Genomic DNA, 19,608 nt, shown 5'->3' with positions numbered 1-19,608 from the left:
AACCATATATTGTCGTAGTCGTGTGTTTATTAGTCACGTTGAATTAATGAAGCAGTTAAATCTTCTGTTTATTCAGCAACCGCTACAGGCATTTCCTGGGTTTCTTCTGCGGGTGTATTTGGAGTTTCCGCGTGAGAGCGCCCTCTGGCCTTAGGATGGAGATTTACTGCTGATCACAGAACATTAGGTTACTGACGTAACCCTGGTTCTCTGATAACATGAAGTGAGGTATCTCACAATGGGAATGCCTCAGGCGTGACCGATTGCGGAAGCACCAATAACACCACGTCGCGATCAGGGAGTTCCACCTCCCTGTATATAAACCGCAGCTACCTGCTGTTTCGTCATTCTCCGCATATCTCTCCTCCATGCAGGACAGGCAAGAATAAAAATGCATTATACAACCTGACTACTCACTCCCAGGACTGAGTGAGCCAGAGAGGGTTCTATCACATCCAGTCTATAAACAAGCAAATGTGTGTGGAGAAGACCAGCTGGCTGCTGCGCAAATTTCTTGAATATAAATGCCTCTAAACAGAGCCCAGGATGTAGCCATACCTCTAGTAGAGTGTGCTCGTAGTCCTACTGGGGGCTCTATATTCGCATTGTAACATAACACAATAGCCTCCACCACCCAGTGAGAAAGGCGTTGACGGGAGATAGGTTTTCCTTTGTAAGAGTCAGCCCACGAGACAAATAGCTGATTGCTCTTACGAAGAGTGCGGGTTCTCTGAACATACGTATACAGAGTACGAACTGGACATAAACTGTGTAACCTCTTCTCCTCTGGGGATGAAAAAGTGGTGGATGAAAAGCTAGCAGGTCCACTGATTGAACTGCACCAGCGTGATCAAACACTTTAGGCACAAACACCGGGTTAGTTCTAAAAGTTACTTTTTGACCACCCGGAGCGAACATCATACATGAGGAGTGAACTGATAAAGCATGTAGTTCACTCACCCTTTTTGCTGTAGTGAAAGCAAGTAACAGAGCCGTCTTAAAATCGAGCAGCTTCAAGGCAATGTTATCAAGGGGCTTGAAAGGGGCCAAATCCCAAGGCGGGACCGAACACAAGAAAGGAACAATGTTTCTATCTGCGCACCATCCCTCAAACACCCTCCATTTGAGATTATATAAAGAATGTGTCGAGGCAGCCCTCGTGTTCTGAACTGTCTCTATCACTTTCAGAGTTAACCCAGCTGCGTAACGCTGTGTGCTGGTAACGGCCATGGCTGGTTGTAGAGCAGTTGCGCAATCTCCGCAACCCACAGTCTCCCCGGCCAGTATGGCGCGATCAGAATCATTACATGTTTGTATTCCCGAACCCTCCGTAGTGTCGGCTCGATCAGGCTCAACAGAGGGAATGCGTAAAGTAAAGTAAACACGTAAAGTATACACTCGTGGGCTAGAGCATCCACGCCCAACGGTTCATCGCCAGAGAGAAGAACAGGCGACATTGTGCGTCTTTGCGTGATGCGAAGAGATCTACGGTGGCCCGGCCGAATCTCTGCCACACCATGAGGATCACTTGGGGGTGGAGTCTCCACTCCCCGTACAGAGGATTCCCTCTGAACAGTAAATCTGCTCCCCTGTTCATTATTCCTGGAACATGTGTGGCTCGTAATGACAGGAGGGCCCTGCTGCTCCACATAATCAGTTCTTTCGCTAACAAGTGAAGCTTGTGAGAACATACTCCTCCCTGCCGATTTATGTAGGCTATCACTGTTGTATTGTCCGTCCTGACCAATACATGATGATTCTTGAGAAAATGCACAAAATGTCTCAGAGCTAGTAATACTAGTAGTTCTAGAAAATGTATGTGCTTCTCTCTCAGTGCAGGAGACCAACCTCCTCTCACTGTTCTGCCCTCGAACACCGCCCCCCAGCCCGTGAGAGATGCATCTGTCGTCACCACTTTCCTCAACACAATAGGACCCAGAGGGCATCCTGTCCTGAGAAAAGACGGGGCTCTCCAATGACGGAGAGCGCTCATGCATTCTAGTGAGACACGCACTCTGCGGCTGAAGCCTGTGTTATACTTTCCGCATGAGCAATCCGGACGCGTACACGGACAGCGCGGACGCGGACTACTTGTATTTATACTTCCGAAAGCATACGCTGATGGTCCGCTCCGCGGACATGTTCCATACATGCGTAGTAGATCGCGTACTTGTCTGCAAAAATGGGAGGCACGCGGATGTCCGCGCGGAGCCTCCGCGCACACTCTCCGATGACGATTTTTACGTCACGCATACCATAGCGGACACTAGCGGACTCGCGCACGCGGAAAGTATAACACAGGTTTAACACAGGCTTGAGACGGCTCTTAGGGCGAATGCCCTGTGACGCTGTCCAGTTCTGAAAATCCCTCATTCGCAGCAGTCCCAGGGAAACCACTGACATTGTTGAGGCCATCAGACCCAGTAGCTGAAGACACATTCTGAAAGAGACTAATCTCCCGTTTTGAAAAAGGGAGAGACAGCTGTGAAATGTCTTGATGCGTTCCTCTGATAGGAAAGCTCGAAACATCACTGAATTCAACCTGAGACCCATGTAGACTATTTCCTGTGAAGGAGTTAGCCAACTCTTCGTCTGGTTTATCTTGAAACCTAATCTCTCCAGATGCGTCACTAGTGTGTATGTATCGCTCTCTGCTTGCCACGGGGACGGCGCACAGATGAGCAGATCGTCCAGATATGATGAAACTCTGACCCTTCCATTCCTTAACGGCGTACTGAAAGAAAGAGAGATAGGCTGACAAATAAAAGTCTGCACAAAATTGTATGTTATTTTATTCGTCTTGTCAAGAGTCTTGAATTTATTGACTTTGACTTGAATTTATATGAATTATCTTAAGCCACAAAAATCATTTAATATTTTATGCAACACAGTATGAAAAAAGTGTCAGAGAAAAAATGTTGTACAAAAATTGTATTCTTATTTTTATTCGTCTTGTCAGGATACAATTCGTTTAACATTGACAACACAATAGGGAAAAAAAAATGTAGGTTGTACAAAAATAGCCTATTAGCTATTTTTATTCGTCTTGTCAAAATACTACATTTGTTTGACATCGTAATGCGCATGCGCACAGACCATGTAAATAAAACGCGTGACGTTTAAAGCAAGAGTGCAGCGCATGCATCACAGTCCTGAGCGCAAGCTGTACCGGTGGTCAATAAGAATAAAGCGCAGATATGCTGTCCAAACTTGGAAAATGAATTGAAAACTTAGAGCAGAAAACTCACCTTGACGCGTTAGTTATCTCACTCTAAGTGAAGTCACTCAACAAACGTTAGGAATGTATTGCGTTTGGGACGTTACCTTGCGGCTCCGTCTGTAAACTGTTAAGCAAGTAATTCCCGAAGTCTGCTGAGAACAGCTTCAGAAAATCTTCCACAGGGAAGAGAGCGAGAATGACGAAACGGCAGGTAGCTGCGGTTTATATACAGGGAGGCGGGACTCTCCCTGATTGGTCACTGAGGCGTTCCCATAGTGAGATACCGAACGAATGTTAGAAAGAGAACCGTGCTTCACTGAAAGATACGCATGACAATCGCAGCTTCTGCCTAATAGCGATTTAATTTCGATTAATCGTGCAGCCCTAATGTGGATACACCTGTCTGGTATGACCACTTTTACACATCCAACTGGGCTAGTTCACTGGTGTTAACCTTTTTTGCTTTGAATGGGTGCTGTCAGAGAGTTCAAACAGCTGATAAAAAATCCTCAACATCCACAACATGACTCCAGTCCATCAATTAACATCTTGTGAAGGGAAAAGCTAAAGTGTTTATAGTAAACAAATCCATCAAGACTATTTTAACTTCAAACCGTTGCTTCAGTCTTCTATCCATTAGGGGATGGATGTTTTCACTGAAGGAAACATTATTATGGATTATGAACTTGTATTTTGGCCAGAAAACGCCTTAAGGATGGATTGTTTCTTACAAACATGCAGCTTTTCACTTCACAAGATGTTAATTCATGGACTGGAGTCGTGTGGATAACTTGTGGATTATTGTGATGTTTTTATCAGCTGTTTGGACTCTCATTCTGACGGCACCCATTCACTTTAGAGGATCCATTGGTGAGAAAGTGATGTAATGCTAAATTTCTAAATAAAGAAACAAACTCATCTACATCTTGGATGGCCTGAGGGTAAGTAACTTTTCAGGAAATTTTTCAAATCAACTGTTCCTTTAAGAAATGTATGTACATAATAGCTTTTTAGATACAGTATGAGACATCAAAGACCTTCTCTATTTTTGTTTCATTTATGTGTTGACAGTTTATTGCTTAGGTTTCGTATTTACTTTCTGTGAGACCTACAAGAACAATTACCGAAGGACATTTTTGTTGCTGTAACCTTAAGCAAGGTTGATAATATATATAATATTTAACATATATAATATAATTTTTTTTTACTCTAATGTTACCACATAAAGCAAATCATTTTTAATTACACTGTAACATTGTAATGTAAAGTGTGGCCAAAGTAGCTAAATATAAGGTGAATAAACACCCTTAATCAGCTCTGAATTGAATACATGAATATTCAGTATTTTCTAAACCAAGTTTACTATTAAACTATTACTATTTACTATTAAATCCATTTCAGTGAAAGTCACTTCTTATTAACTAGGATAATAAGACATGGCCTACAGTACATCTGCGTCTGGGAACCTTAGATCACTGAATGCCATCCAGTCCACGGGGACAGCTATATCAACGTCAATATGTAATCTTCTGTCAGCCTTTATATCGCAGCAATTAAAGCATTTGGTAAACAATTTAAAACATCTCACCTCCTGGCTGATGACCTGCATCGAGCAAAAGAGGAAGAGCAAGGTAAAGAAAGGAGAATGACCCTTGTTACACACCAAACAAAACATATTTTACAAAACATGTTTATAGTGATCATTTAATTTACCCATTAAAAAAATCATTGCTAGTGGTTTGACTGGTTTGCAGTGGTGTTTTCACAAATACACATGACAGCACATGATTCCAGTCTTATGCTCACCGTGTCGCTTGAAGATAAGGAGGCTCATTAAGACAAATCCAACGAAGAGAAAAGTGGCGAGAACTGGAGCCAGCACTCTTAACACACCAAGCCCTGAAAAACATTCAACAGATAATATAAACTCCAGATTCTTAGTTATGAATCTTGTAATCTTAATAAATATTTATTATATTATAGTATTCATAAAATGTTAAAAGCAGATACCCACAAAAGTTTAGTGTAAAAATTAAAAATGGAATGTTAGTGTGCTTCGTATGGCAATAACAACTGTTTTTATAGTCAAACAACATTTTGTAATCAGTGGGACTTTCATGTATTTAAATTATTCTAACAAATAATCATCATAAATCTTCACCTTCTTGATTCTGGGTGTCATTCCTCTGTTTAATGAATTCCTCACACTCTTCTTTCAGGTGAATTTTCTCTAGACTCGCTTGCTCGGCCTTAAGTGTCCATGACTGCTTTAGATCCTGTGCCTCTGGCATCAACACTGTCCACTAATCAGTGTCTGAATCTAAAGTCAGATAATCTTTGCCATTGAGCTGAAACCGGTCGGACAGCTGCAGGACTCGATATCCTCGCAGCTTACATTCCCTCAAACGTATATATGTGCCATAACCTGAAAAATAAAGATGGATTTATTGTCACTGAGTGACTGCATGACAATACGTGACAAACCAGTATTTATTATCAAAATTCACATATTATTACTCAATCCAATAAATGGCACCACTTGGTGGGTCTCGAAAGATTAGCATCCAACAACAGCATTATACCACTGTATGCTCAACGGTAAAGTACAGCAATTCATTTAATGTATTGTTTGCATAAATTTGCATGCTCAAGCCCAAACATTACATTTAAAGTAACAGTAACAGTGCATTTTAAACTTGACAGTAAACCGAAACAGAAAATACATACACACACACACATATATATATATAAACCAACTTTGCATAAATGGAACAGAATAAAAGGCATAATTAATAATATTGTTAATATTATTAATAATATATGATGTAATATAATATTTGAGCTTGAGTATGCCAATTAATGCAAACAATACTGCAAAAAAGACTGAAGCCACATTTCAATAAACAAAATGATGAAATAATTATTAGTTTAATGCTGACAATGTCCTAATTATTATTTTATATTCATAATGTACTTTAAGCTTTTATTGGTGTTGTTTTACTGTTTATTGTTATAATCTAGTGATTATCTTTTTTTAAGCTGAAATACAACAATTAAAAATAGGTTCTGAATAGTGGTTAAACACATTTTTAAAAAATCAGTATCGTTAAAAATTTTACTGATCCGTCTCTAATCCTGATCTACATGAATTATTGCATTAAAATTCTTTACTTGCTGTTACACGATGGTCATTCTCCACCATCATCTTAAGGACTTCATCTTGAATGGGTCTGACAACAGGTTGCTTGTCGAACTGTCCCTTTAAATGTGCATCATTGACAAGGATCCTCTCCACGACTGTCCCGTTTACCAAAACACTGCGCTCGAATTGAATAATAACGTCTAACAACAACCACCACACAAAAGAGGGCTTTATTGCTTGACAATAATGAAAACAACAGATCATAATGGAGGAAAATATGAGCAACAGAACATCAATTCCTGGTTAGGAATGAAGATGCTATAACAGGATCAAAGACTTACCCGTTGGAAGAGCCCAGGATAAATCTACAAGAAAAGCGAAGGTTACAAAGAAGAGGAGCATTTCTGCGGAATATGAAGCGAGAGCGGCGACGGCAATAGTTTGCTTTGAATCGCGACTCGCTTTCTTTCGGTTTCTATTTCTATCATTCTCATACACACTGCACAGTTTTAAAATAGACGACTAAAGTGTGCAAAATTCAGAGCCGGTGCAAAACCGTCGGGCGCAGTGTGCAGGTTTAGCTTAAACATTTAGTAGACAGTGAGAGCACTTGCTTGTCATTGGCTGTTACCAGGATGAACTGAGGAGGGACTGTCACAACAGGGTCAAAGAGTCTATAACATATAAACACTGACCTGAAGTTGACATTTAACAGCTATATAAACAAAAATATTGAAATGAAACTGCACCGGAAAGGCTTTTGAGTCTCTCTCCCCATCCTTAAGACTAATCAAAACAACTTTTGCTGTGATTGAAGAGTGTTTGGAAACCAGATTATTATTATTATTATTATTGTTGTTGTTGTTGTATTTACAAATGTGACTGAGATGCCAGGATTTTAATGTTATAAACTGTGATTTTATGAATAGTGTAACAAAATAAGACTACAATGCATATAACAATCTCTGTATGTGGCTATTTATATATTTAAAATGACAGTTTACCCAAATTTTAGTTTTCGTTATTAATTTGATTTTAGGGTGCACTTTACCTCTGTAAATCATTAAAAATACTAACACATTTTCTGGCTTACACAAAACTTAAAGTTAAAAAATAATTATTCAGTTTGTAAATCTGTATTAGAAAAGGATGGTTAAAGGGCATTTTAAATTACACCAAATACACAAAATAATGATCTTTAAAAAAGCATCATATGACCCCTTTAACCCTTCCTCAGTGCCATGTGCTACTGAGCAACACCTGCGCTCATTAAAACATGCATTACCGTAATACACCTAATGTCACGAAGATACAAAAAAACATATCTCAAAACATATAACCAAATACAGCAAATACATTTGTAAATCATCCAAAATAATCCATATATAACTACACAAACGAAATATACATACAAATAAATACCAACAATCTCATAACAAACGTTTTAAACATCAGTTTTTATATACAATAAATAGAACAGTCCTCCATAAAATACGCTGCACACATCTGAATATTTGGGTTGTACTGTTCCGAAACAGTGTTGTAAATACAACTTAACCACTGATTTCTAGTTGTGTCCTCTTTTGGAAGGCCAAACAAAGTAGTTTCGCTTTCAAAACGAAACACACAGCGTCACACAGGGCGGACTAGAGTGAGCGGCGGCGGGCGGGCTTGAGTGAGGAACGGCCGGCAGACTTGAGAACGGCGCGGCCGGTGGATTCGACGAAGGAGCGGCCGGTGGGCTTGCGGCAACCACATGTGACGACCCCGGGCTGGACTCCGCTTCGTCCACGGTGAAACTTTAGACTTTAGTCTTTGCAACTTTAGGGATCTAATCTATGCACGAACAGCTTGTAGCACTTCAAAGAGAAAGGAAAATTTGAAATTGCATAATATGACCCCTTTAATTAGCACAGGTGTTGCTCGGTAACACATGGCACTGAGAAAGGGTTAATGCTGCCTTCACGTGCTATCGGAAATTTCCTATTTCCCACTTATGAAGTCGTGATTACGAGCTTGTCATATTCAAGTGCTTTAATGTCGGAAAGAATAAAATGTAGCTCCCCATTGGTTGACTATCATAAACATTCACTGCGCTACACATGCAGTTTGCTGAGAATTCTGGAATTTCGGTCAAATACATGCTTATTTCACTGCTTATAAAACATACAATATGCTTCGAATGATCGTTCATATCTAGCCTATAAATACACTAATTTAGCTACAAGACAGAGGGATGTTGTTGTGAGAACAGCATTGACAGCAGCAATGATTGTCCCCTCCACCAAGTTTAAAGATTATGACCCGCCCAACTCGGAAACTCTGGTATCAAAATTATTTCCGAATTTCCCAGTAAATACGATTTGAGAGGCGTTCACGTTTAATTTCCGATTAGGAAACTCGTATTTACGATCATTCCGAAAGCACGTGAAGGCAGCATTAATACCTGAAAACGTTCTGCACATTTGCACATTTTTGTGACCTCTGAGCAATAAATGTAATAAGCCTTTTTGGCTGAATCTGGACGAGTGCAGATCTTTTTCATCTCTATATTATCGTATATTTTGGATCTACGCACCTTAGTTGCCTACTGGATTTTTGGATGAGTGTTTGGCGCTATAACCTTTTCTAATTGTGGAAAGAAATTAAAGTAAAATAAAAAATGACCTGTTTTGGCAAATGTTTTTCTGTTTCTACAACTATTAAACTATAAGAAAGTTAAACTAACCAGACAACAAGTTGACAAGTTTGTTTCTCAATAGAGAAGAACAAAATAAAAATCCAACAGTCAATATCAAGGAGTTTGCATGCCATTTCTTGAACTACTGACCAGTAAGAGACTGTATTTGATAAGGCAATGGGCTCTGAGAATTTTTTTTTTGCAGACTTAAGTTATACAATTTTTTAACGTAAACACAAACATTTCAGAAGCACATAATGAGAAAATTGAATGAAAAGCAGTATTTATTCAAATTAATGATCTGAAATGGGTTATTCAACAAACCTCAAATAACTTATGTAAGGCATTGCACAATTTTAGCTTTTAATTGATAATTTATAGCTCCTCTACAAAAAAAAAAAGAAAAAGAAAAAAACTACTGAAACAGTACTTGACAGATGTGCATTTCTTGCTGAAGCACTGACAACAGATACCATTGCAAAATGATAGGCGATCTGTTTTATACAGACTTTGTGCATTTGAAGCCAGCCCTTGATCCAAACTTTGAAAGCTCCTCACACACACTTATTCTTTCTCTGTTTTAAATGATGGTGGTACCTGCAATATTTTACTTTATAATCCCAGTAGTTCCTAATTTGTTTCTTAAAAGATACAGCTGGTATTTGTTTTTAGATGTCTTTTTCGTTACCATTTTACCATTTTTGATTTTCATTGATGACAATGGTCATTTTAATTAAAATAATACATGAAAAATGTTTAGCCTTTATTCACCGGCAGCAAAACTGACCATGTGATTTGGGCTCAATCTGTGCTTTCGAGGATATTGCAAATTGCATCTGATACAGTATGTAATGAAATAAGAAGAATCTTGGTTTTTGAACATGTGTTGGTAACATTCAGGTTTTCTTTCTTTAAGAAATTCAAGAGTTCAACAAATTTAATTTGACAGCTCCAGCAGGGTACATTGCCAAAACCCTTTCACCCTCCCATTAAACAAATTCTTCTTTTTGTGTTACATAAGCCATCTGTGTTTACTGAGGTCTTGCTTCTATTTAACAGCACTGCCTGCTTACAGCTCAGCTGCTCTCAGAAAGCATGCATGGTGATAGCAATAGCATTCATTTGTGCAGTTCTTCTCTTTGTTCCTGTGCTTCGATTTTTCGAAGTACCAAATAAAACAAAGATTACTGGATAACGTTTTACAAGAAAATACTATTTCTTCAAAACTGTTAGGAATAAATCATATTCATCAAAGGTTATCTATCTATCTTGAAGTTGGTTGAATTTCTTCTTTACAGAATCTCAGAATGAGTGTATGTTTCATAATCATGAAAAAATTGATTTGGTGCCAACGTTATCTGAAATTTAAAAACGAAACGCATAACAATTGTAAGTTCAATTAAATGACAACATATCAACACAAAAGGTAACATTTAAACAATAATAATCATTAATATTACTGTTGTTACTATTATTAGTTTATTTTTTGACATGCGCCCTGGTAATACCAGCATATTTGTAACCACTTGGTGTGTATCTCTCTCTCTCTCTCTCTCTATATATATATATATATACGGAAAATCATTCAGTACCTTGATACAACCTGAAAACAATTGCGCCGACGAACACCAAGATTCTCCGTTATAAATTTCACAATCAATTTGTAACAATTTCGCACAATTTACGCATGCGCAAAACCGCTGCCCCATCGTTCCCTCCCCCACATCATAACGTGCTGCTGTCGATTTGTAGGATTAGTTTGGAATCAGGTGCGTTGCAGTATATTTGGAGACGCCAGAGGTTTTTCGCTCTTTCATTAGGGCATCAGCCCACTGAGTTCAGTCTCATCAGACCAGGTCACATCACACTCACAGTCTCTTTCTCATCAGTTGCGCCTAAATTCCAGCATGTCTAAAAAGAGCGAAAAACCAGCGGAGGGCAAAGAGCCCGAGAGCAGCTGGAAAGACGTGATCTACAATCCAAGAACTGGAGAATTCTTTGGACGGACTGCTAGCAATTGGGGTGAGTTGACACAAACCCTATATGAACGGCATCCTATTCACATCATTATTGCGAGTGATCAAATGTGCAGCTTACAGAAATAACCATATAAGGCGGATTTTGTTGCAGAAACTGTTCAGTCTGCCACAAGCATCTAAAACATGAAGACCCCCCCTAGGGTCATGAATGAAGACCTATTCCGACACCTTGATGTCATCAACTCTTTCACTGATGACATCAGTGGCAATTTAGTGTCCTCTCTTGTCTGTGTTTTGAGTGATCTTCAGTGATAAATATGTTGCTCAACATCTCCAGGTTTTAGCAGACATTCTCGTGTAAAATGATGAAGAAAAGGAAATCAATATGAGGATTTTACTAAAATTAGAAGCGGCAGCAGTCCTTTAATGTCATTCATTTTAAGGTGTTCTTTTTTTAGGTTTTAAAATGCAACGAAATGTCTACGTCCATATTGCGTGTGCGATGATTCGGCATCGCGTGAGTTTTTTTCCCCCGGTGTGGCGTGAAAATTCACTGTGGTGTGAAAAGGAGCTTCTGTAACATCATTAGACACTGGCTAAGTGGCAAAAAATATTTTTATTCCAGACTGGTAGTGTGATTTTCAATCTACGTAACGGTTTGTTTATCAAAACAAGGCTTTGTTTACATTATTTAGCTACCGAAAACGTTTGTGCACATATTTCATAATATTGTCCTTAAAAACAACAACTATTGTGAGAAAGTCTGTGCTTGCTGCTTAACGTGAGAGAAAGGCTTAGTGTCATTAACCTTCTCTTGTCCTTCCTTATTTATCCTAAAGCCCATTGCCTAGTTAATTCATCGGACTGTCTTGGCAGTAAAACTAGCCTAAAGATTAAAGACCTGCAGAATTAATCGTTTTCACAGTCAAAATAACGACCTCGATTGTCTAGAAACCCATTTTTTGTTCGTTTTGAAGAAAGACCTGAGCGGCAGCGGTCGGTAACATCGGTCGCGGTCGCTGAGCGCCGGTGTTGTGTCGAAAACTGTGAGCTATCGAAAAGTGTGAGCAGGGGTCGCTGTTCAGCAAATGTTCTCGCGGGAGCGCCCACGCGTTAGATCGGACGCTGAAGCCGAATGATCAGCGTCAGAGAGACGAGCGGTGCTGTAAAACATGTTTCATGTCTTAAGACTAAAGAAAACAAGCTCGATATTGTCACCAGCATCTGAATTCTTATATAGCAAAGAATTTAAACATTAATGCTGCTGTTGTCTGCTAATGTATTAGCCTACTACTAAGAATGGTTTCCTTATGAGATGTTTTAGCGCTTGTTATGTAAAACATATTCCGATTATCTGATAAAGGTCTTATCTTTATTCTTATTACTATTTACTGTAATTACCCAATAATGTCGGATATCTACAGTTTGTTCCTTACAAATGCATATGATTGCAGTTGGCTAGGGTCACTGAATCTGACAAGTACAAATTCATATAGCTATCAAAATGTTACCACTTTTTATTTCATAATAACTGACTAAAAATGTTTAATAAAGTGACTCGTGATGTGTGAGCTCCTCTTCTTTCTATTTGACATAAAGCATATTGATTAGATATTGATGTATAGATAGCTACAGTAGGATCTGACAGGTTAAATTTAAAGCTACTGAAATGTCACCCCTCTTTATTTAATGCATGTGACTATAATGCTTAATAAAGTGACTTATGTGATGTGTCAGCCCCTCTTATTTTTCTCATTTAAACAAAAGTTGTTTGATATGTAGGCTGCCTACAGTTAATTGGTTTAATCATTTATAAAAAGCAATAAGAACTATACTTGTTTTTATAGCTTTTTGTGATTCATTTCAGAGTCTGCACTTCATTAAAAAAATAAATAATATGTTAATATGTGAAGATATTATGTGGCATCAAGAGAAGCAGAACTGTGTTTTGTACTTTAACATATTTCAAAATAAGTTAAGCGATTCTTAATTTAAAAAAAAAATAAGTTAGGTTCAACTCGTGTTTTTAAGTCTAATGTAATTTAAGTTGAAATTACCTATACAGCTAAGTTGACTGTGGTGTAATTTCAGCAGTGTTAGTGGTGCAATAACAAACCTTCTGAATGATAACCTAAAAAAAGCATCACAGAAATTAGCTATAGGTTTTCTTTTCTTTTTTCTGATTATGATTTCTGTAATGTCTAATAATTGGTGACTGTTACTCAAAAGACAACAAGAAATCTTTACATCACTTGAATGAGTTTAAAGAACATAGACTTATAAACTTCATAAAAATAAAAAGGGGTAACATTTTGGTATAGCCTATAATTTTGATCTGTCACACCATACTGTGGACTATATAGGACTATGTCTGCTGATCAATATGCTTTATAAAATAGAAAGAAGAGGAGCTCAACATCACACTTTATTAAACAAGTCACTTTATGAAACATTTATAGTCAGTTATTATGAAAGAGTGGTAACATTTTTATAGCTAACGTTATATGAATTTTTATATTATATGAATATATGAATTTTTACTTGTCAGATTCAGTGACCCTAGCCAACTGCAATCATATGCAGTTGAAAGGAACAAACTGTAGATATCCAACATTATTGGGTAATTACAGTAAATAGTAATAAGAATAAAGATAAGACCTATATTTATCAGATAATTGGAATATGTTTTACATAACAAGCACTAAAACATCTAATAAGGAAACCATTCTTAGTAGTAGGCTAATACATTAGCAGAAAACAGCAGCATTAATGTTTAAATTCTTTTCTATATAAGAATTTAGATGCTGGTGACAATATCTAGCTTGTTTTCTGAGCTCGTACGACAGCAAAAATCGCACCGTGTACGCCCGCCTTAAGGTGACAGTTTTCGATAGCTCACCGATTTCGGCACAACACCGTGACGTCGCCTGGCCTGTGGGGAATCTGGATGGATTCCGTTTTCGCGCCTCACTAGACCTGTGCAAATGACATATTTGATTATTTTCGATCAACTGCTGAATGGAAAGACACCATTATTCTACTGCAGGTGAATGAATGAATATATATATATATATATATATATATATGCGCACTTAATTTACTTATTTTTTAAATCACTGAATTGAAGCTTTACAATATACCTTTTGGCCCTCTAGCGGTTAAAAAAGTGCATGCGTTTTGCGGAAAAAGATTGTTTTGGTTGTGCTTCGGTTCGGCTCTTCTGTGCAGATGAATGTGGTTCGAGGCATCGGTGTACACATGGATACAGGTCACACAAATAACAGGTTCTTTGTTTTTACAACCGTTGACACCCTGGAGGTTTACCGTTTTGAATGATGCATTGTCAGCTTACTCACTCCACACGCGCGCCACAGTTGCTGCAGCTACTACTTTGCTCTGGGAACGAATATGACGTGACCACACACAACTGACAGTATGCAATTTCCCGCGTAATCCGTCCCTACGGCTGAAAATATAAATCTTTATTATAAGTTTTTCTAAGTATGCTTGGGTAACGTATGGAAGATGGATTTTTATGTACCATCTCATTGAGAACTTTTATTATTCAGAGGCATCATGCCCATGCACGTGCCCCCTCAGATTTTTGAGCCAAGTGGATTTTGAATGCAGCTTACAAAAGACAAAAAATAGCCGATTAATATTTTCTATATTTAATACAATCACACCGGCGTGATTAGAACGTTCAGTGCGTCATGTCATCAGCTGCTAAATTCTAATCGGCGTTCGCTGGCTGGCGCTGATACTATACAGCACTGCGCATTATAGCCAATCACACACGACGCTGTTGAGCTTATGAGTGCAATGGCCAATCAGAGGCGTTCAGATGAGTCATCGCTAAAATGCCGGTGTTTTCTTCACTCACTCGCTGACTGAATAGTGAATACCTCTTTCTGGCGAATTCTCTCGTCAGAAACAACAAAGTGCAAATGTGTGTATGAATCTGTAAGATATTAATTTCATAGTGTAAACAGCTTCAGTGATTTTAATGGGAGTTTTTGAGAGTGCTTGAACTAGACTGTCAGTGAAAATGTTCTTTGCTAATGTAAATGTTCTTGCTCTCTTTCTGTACAATGAAGATGTTATGATTAGTAGCCTAACTTGCAATGATTTTATTTACATTAAATATAAACTCAGTCGTATTAAAAATGTTATGGCATGACACCCATATCTGTTAATTAAGCAAACAGACAGGTTTTTTTATGCATAGTTAATAGATTACATTATTAGGTTACTTTGACCATCGCCCACTATAGATCAACATAATCTATAAAGGTGAGAATCAAGATATTTCATGATATAGTTAATGCGTTTGGGGATGTTTCGAATAAAAAGGAAAAAATAAATAAAACATACGTGCTGTTGTGGCTGCTGCGTGTCACATGACGCCCCCCCCCAACTCGTGCCCCCTCAAAAATAATGAGTGCATGACGCCCCTGTTGTTGTTATTCTTATTCTTATTCTTATTAAAAGGCTGCATAGTGTAGTTTAAATTGAATAAAAAAAAATCTGTGATTGACCAATCAGACTGAAACTGAATAAGATAGTAATGCACACTGTGTCAGATTAAAATGAGCTCTATATGAGATCCCAGCAAAATGTTGTGCTTTGGTTGGAAGGATTTAAATATTATGCTTTTTAGGGCCTAATTAAGTTAGTTCTGCCTAGCAACAAATGATTTTCAAAGGTACTGTGTTTCAGGTCTCATCCTCCTCTTTTACTTGGTCTTCTATGGCTTCTTGGTTGCCATGTTTGTCTTCACTATATGGGTGATGCTTCAGACGCTGAATGACGACACACCAAAGTATCGAGATCGGGTTGCATCCCCAGGTGAGTTTTTCAGTTTTGCAAACATTGACCGTAATTATTAATTAAAGAGTGTAAATTACAAGGTCTATTTTCTGTTGTACATACTTCTCAGTTATGAGTTATTAAAAAATATATATATAACTAACTTTTTTCTTTTTCGCAGGGTTGGCTATCAGGCCAAACTCTTTGAATATAGTTTTTAACAGATCAGAACCTCTTCAATATGGCCAGTATGTCCAGCATCTAGAATCGTTTCTGCATCGTAAGTGCTCTAAACTTTGCCTCACTCTCATTTTTTAAATACTTTCTCATCTGGTTGCATAGTACTTGTATATTTATAGTTTTTCTATTTTCTATTTCCAGAGTATAATGACTCAGAACAAGCCAAAAATGACTTGTGTATGGCGGGTCAGCACTCTGAGCAGGATGAGGAACCTCAGAAGAAGGTGTGCCAGTTCAGGAGGAGTTTACTCCAACGTTGCTCCGGGATGGAGGACACCACCTATGGCTATGCTAAAGGACAGCCGTGTGTTATTGTCAAGATGAATAGGGTGAGTAACTTTACATACACTACTGTTTAAAAGTATGGGGTTAGTATGATTTTTAAAATACATTTATTTTTTTATCGCGCAAGGATGCATTAAATTGATCAGAAGTAGGGTTGCAAAGGGGTGGAAAATTTCCGGAAACTTTCCAAAAATCCCTGGAATATAAAAAAAAAAATCCTGGAAAGTTTCCCAAATTTCTGGAATGTTTACGAAATTTACTGGAAATTTTCCACCTTTTTGCAACCCTAATCAGAAGTGATTAATAAATGCTGATGATAAATAAATGCTGTTCTTTTGACGTTTCTATTCATTAAAGAAACCTGAAAATTTGTATCATGATTTCCACAAAAATGTTAGGCAGCACAACTGTTTTTCATCATTGATAATAATAAGAAGTGTTTCTTGAGCACCAAATCAGCATATTAGAATGATTTCTAAAGGATCATGTGACACTAAAGACTGGATTAATGGCTGCTGAAAATGCAACTTTGCCACCACAGGAATAAATTGCATTTTAAAACATATTAAAATACAAAATAGTTAATTGTAATATTTCACAATATTACTGGTTTACTGTATTTTTGTGAATACACAGCATGTATTTCTAAATGAATTATGCATTATCAAACTATTTTCTTCAAGAGTAAAAATGTCTGGGTATTCATATCGACTGACTGACTGAGGGTGAATCAGGCTGATATTGTGATATTCTTAACCCTCAGATCATTGGTCTTAAGCCAGCTGGAGATCCATACATCAACTGCACATCACAGGTAACAATTGTAGACCTGTTTAAGTTGGGTTACAATTAAAGAATGATTTACAATTGTGTTATTAAGATACTGTAGACTATTTACGATCATAAATAATGTACATGTTTGTATTTGTGGTTTAAAGCTGCAATTTGTAAGAGAAATTTAGAAAATGGAACTAAAAAGCACACAGCTTTAAGAGATTAAGATCTCATGCTGGCTGCTTCTCAGAGTAATCACAATTAAGATCCATGCTTGGTCTGCAAATGACCTTCCTGCTTAGTATTCTCCAACAATTCCCATCTACTTAACCACTTTATCATTATTGTTTTGGCCATTATCACTTTTGGTTTGCTCTCTGAGGGCTCATGTCAAGATATAATTAAGTCACATGGCCAATCAAAGTGTAAGATGCTAGCAAATCAACGGTCTGATTGGTGGCCACACAGCCCTCACCTTTTTGGGGTGTTTCATTGCTCTGCAGTACAGCCACTGTTGGAGCAGAACCTGTTGGTGTTTGTAATTGCCAGTGTTTCTGCAATTTTCTTATGGATTTCAGCTTTAAGGTTTGATTTATATGTTGTTGTGTTTCCTGCTTGGATTTCTAAATGTTAGTCCATCCTCTCTCAAGAGTGTTTTTTTTATTTTCTCGCTCCTTACTTCTTTACCTCTCATGTCTCAATTGCATGCTGCCAGTTGAACTCCTTTGTAAAGTGATGGGTAAGATCACTGTATGTCTGGTCTCTCTCATTATCCCAGTCTCTCGTTTGCTACTAGTGTGATTGAGCATGTCTCTTATATGCTTTATCATTCCTTACCTCAAATTTTCTGCAAGCCACAACATACAAGTATTTTTCAAAATTTCTTGTCAGAATTAGGGATGCACCCCGATATATATATTTAATATAATCTAAATGAAATAAACTACATATACACATGAATTTAGGCAACATTATTATGTACAGTGTGAAAAATGGATAGTCATTTACAGAGTTGCTAAAGATGACATTACAGTGTTATTAAATTATTAGTGTTTTATCGATTAACTTCAAGTGAGCATTAGATGGCAGCAAAGTGTAAAAGTAGAGAAAGAGAGCTGCACAATTAAATATCCAACCACAATCAATACAAATAAACATAAAACATCTGTAATATTGGCTGATATGGTACTGAAATCTCATGCATCCCTAATCAAAACCAGTTGTCCATTCTCACAGTGGTTACCATCCGAATAATTTCTTAACGAGTCGCTACTTTAAGAAAGATGGTTAATGAATAAATAGTAATTCATTTAGCATGGCAAAGCAGCAGCATGACTTCTAGCACTTGTTTTCTCCAAAGCAGCAGTCTGCTTTTTCTGTCGCCTGCTGGGATACATTATGCACTGCATCCAAATTTATTTTTACACTGCAGCTACTGTATATGTCATGGATGATTTATATTAATTATTAGAACTACATGAAACAGCATCATCCACTCTCACCCAGTCAGAGCCTGTTGTCTTCAGTTGTCTGATAGTATTTTCTGCTTTCTCTTCAGAGTGAGAAACCTCTCCAGATGCAGTATTTTCCCCATGAGGGAACTATCGATAGGATGTACTTTCCTTACTATGGGAAAAAAGCACATGTAAGTATAGAGCTCAGCGCAAGCTTAAAGGAATAGTTCACCAAAAAGATGAAAATTTGCTGAAATTTTACTCACTCAGGCATGGCCGTACCCAGGATTTAAAAATTAGTGAGGTTATTATAATAACCCCTACAAATACAACTCATTATGTACACTATAAACACTTTAAAGGAGATAGACATGTAGATTTTTGTGAAAGATGTTTTCTCTGTTTTGGAGGGAGGGTTATTTGTAAATCATACTCTTATTTATTGCATCAAAATTTGTTAATACTTTACTATATTTAAGGGTGGATAATTTGATCAGTTTATTGCAACAATACATAACTACGATAACTTTGTCTAGTGCTCTTATGAAAGTTTATAGCATGATTTGTGAAAATGTAACTATACTGAATGACATGGTATAGACTTCTTCATGGCTAGTTTTTGCGTATTTCATTTCATTTTGTAACCTACTTGTTCAACAGAGCTGTGTACTAGTGTTAAATGCTACTGTTTTTAGCGTTGATAACAGCGTTGATAACGTTTATGACAGATAATATCGTGATAATTTTTGCGTTTCCCTTACCGAATGTCGTATCCTGTCAGCAAAAACCTTCATGGGCTTTTTGTGATTGCTTTCAGTTTAAAGGCAGGGTATGTGATTTTTCAAAAACACTTTAGAAAACTGATTCGGGCCGAATTGCAAAACAAACTTGTAGCCAATCAGCAATAAGGGGCGTGTCTACTCGTGATGTGGAGGAGAGCGCGTTCAGTGCATGGGATGGACATTAGCCGAGCCGAGCGACAGAAAGATAGAGATGGCGGATAAAAAAACAAAAGAGGAAAACGT

General features: G+C 37.7%; 2 protein-coding genes across 2 annotated transcripts in view; one reads left to right on the top strand and one right to left on the bottom strand.

Moving 5' to 3' along the window:
• Nucleotides 1-7,200, bottom strand: part of LOC107732938 (uncharacterized) — an 8,145-nt gene extending 945 nt beyond the window's left edge. Inside the window, 5 exon segments of the mRNA XM_074560153.1 lie at nucleotides 4,809-4,823; nucleotides 5,027-5,119; nucleotides 5,382-5,645; nucleotides 6,392-6,562; nucleotides 6,704-7,200. Coding sequence (XP_074416254.1) covers nucleotides 4,809-4,823; nucleotides 5,027-5,119; nucleotides 5,382-5,645; nucleotides 6,392-6,562; nucleotides 6,704-6,764 — 604 coding nt within the window. The 5' untranslated portion in view covers nucleotides 6,765-7,200.
• A 3,556-nt stretch (nucleotides 7,201-10,756) lies between these two features.
• atp1b3a (ATPase Na+/K+ transporting subunit beta 3a) overlaps nucleotides 10,757-19,608 on the top strand; it is a 12,928-nt gene continuing 4,076 nt past the window's right edge. Inside the window, exons 1-6 of the mRNA XM_016544424.1 lie at nucleotides 10,757-11,064; nucleotides 15,741-15,869; nucleotides 16,012-16,110; nucleotides 16,212-16,399; nucleotides 17,119-17,169; nucleotides 18,688-18,774. Of these exons, the coding sequence (XP_016399910.1) occupies nucleotides 10,950-11,064; nucleotides 15,741-15,869; nucleotides 16,012-16,110; nucleotides 16,212-16,399; nucleotides 17,119-17,169; nucleotides 18,688-18,774 (669 nt within the window). The 5' untranslated portion in view covers nucleotides 10,757-10,949. The remainder of the gene's footprint in view (nucleotides 11,065-15,740; nucleotides 15,870-16,011; nucleotides 16,111-16,211; nucleotides 16,400-17,118; nucleotides 17,170-18,687; nucleotides 18,775-19,608) is intronic.

This window comes from Sinocyclocheilus rhinocerous, unplaced genomic scaffold, assembly GCF_001515625.1.
Source record: "Sinocyclocheilus rhinocerous isolate Xijiao unplaced genomic scaffold, SAMN03320098_v1.1 scaffold1001, whole genome shotgun sequence".
In the NCBI taxonomy this organism is placed as follows: domain Eukaryota; kingdom Metazoa; phylum Chordata; class Actinopteri; order Cypriniformes; family Cyprinidae; genus Sinocyclocheilus; species Sinocyclocheilus rhinocerous.
Note: the sequence above shows the minus strand (reverse complement) of the source record. Positions and strands in the feature narration are given on the sequence as shown.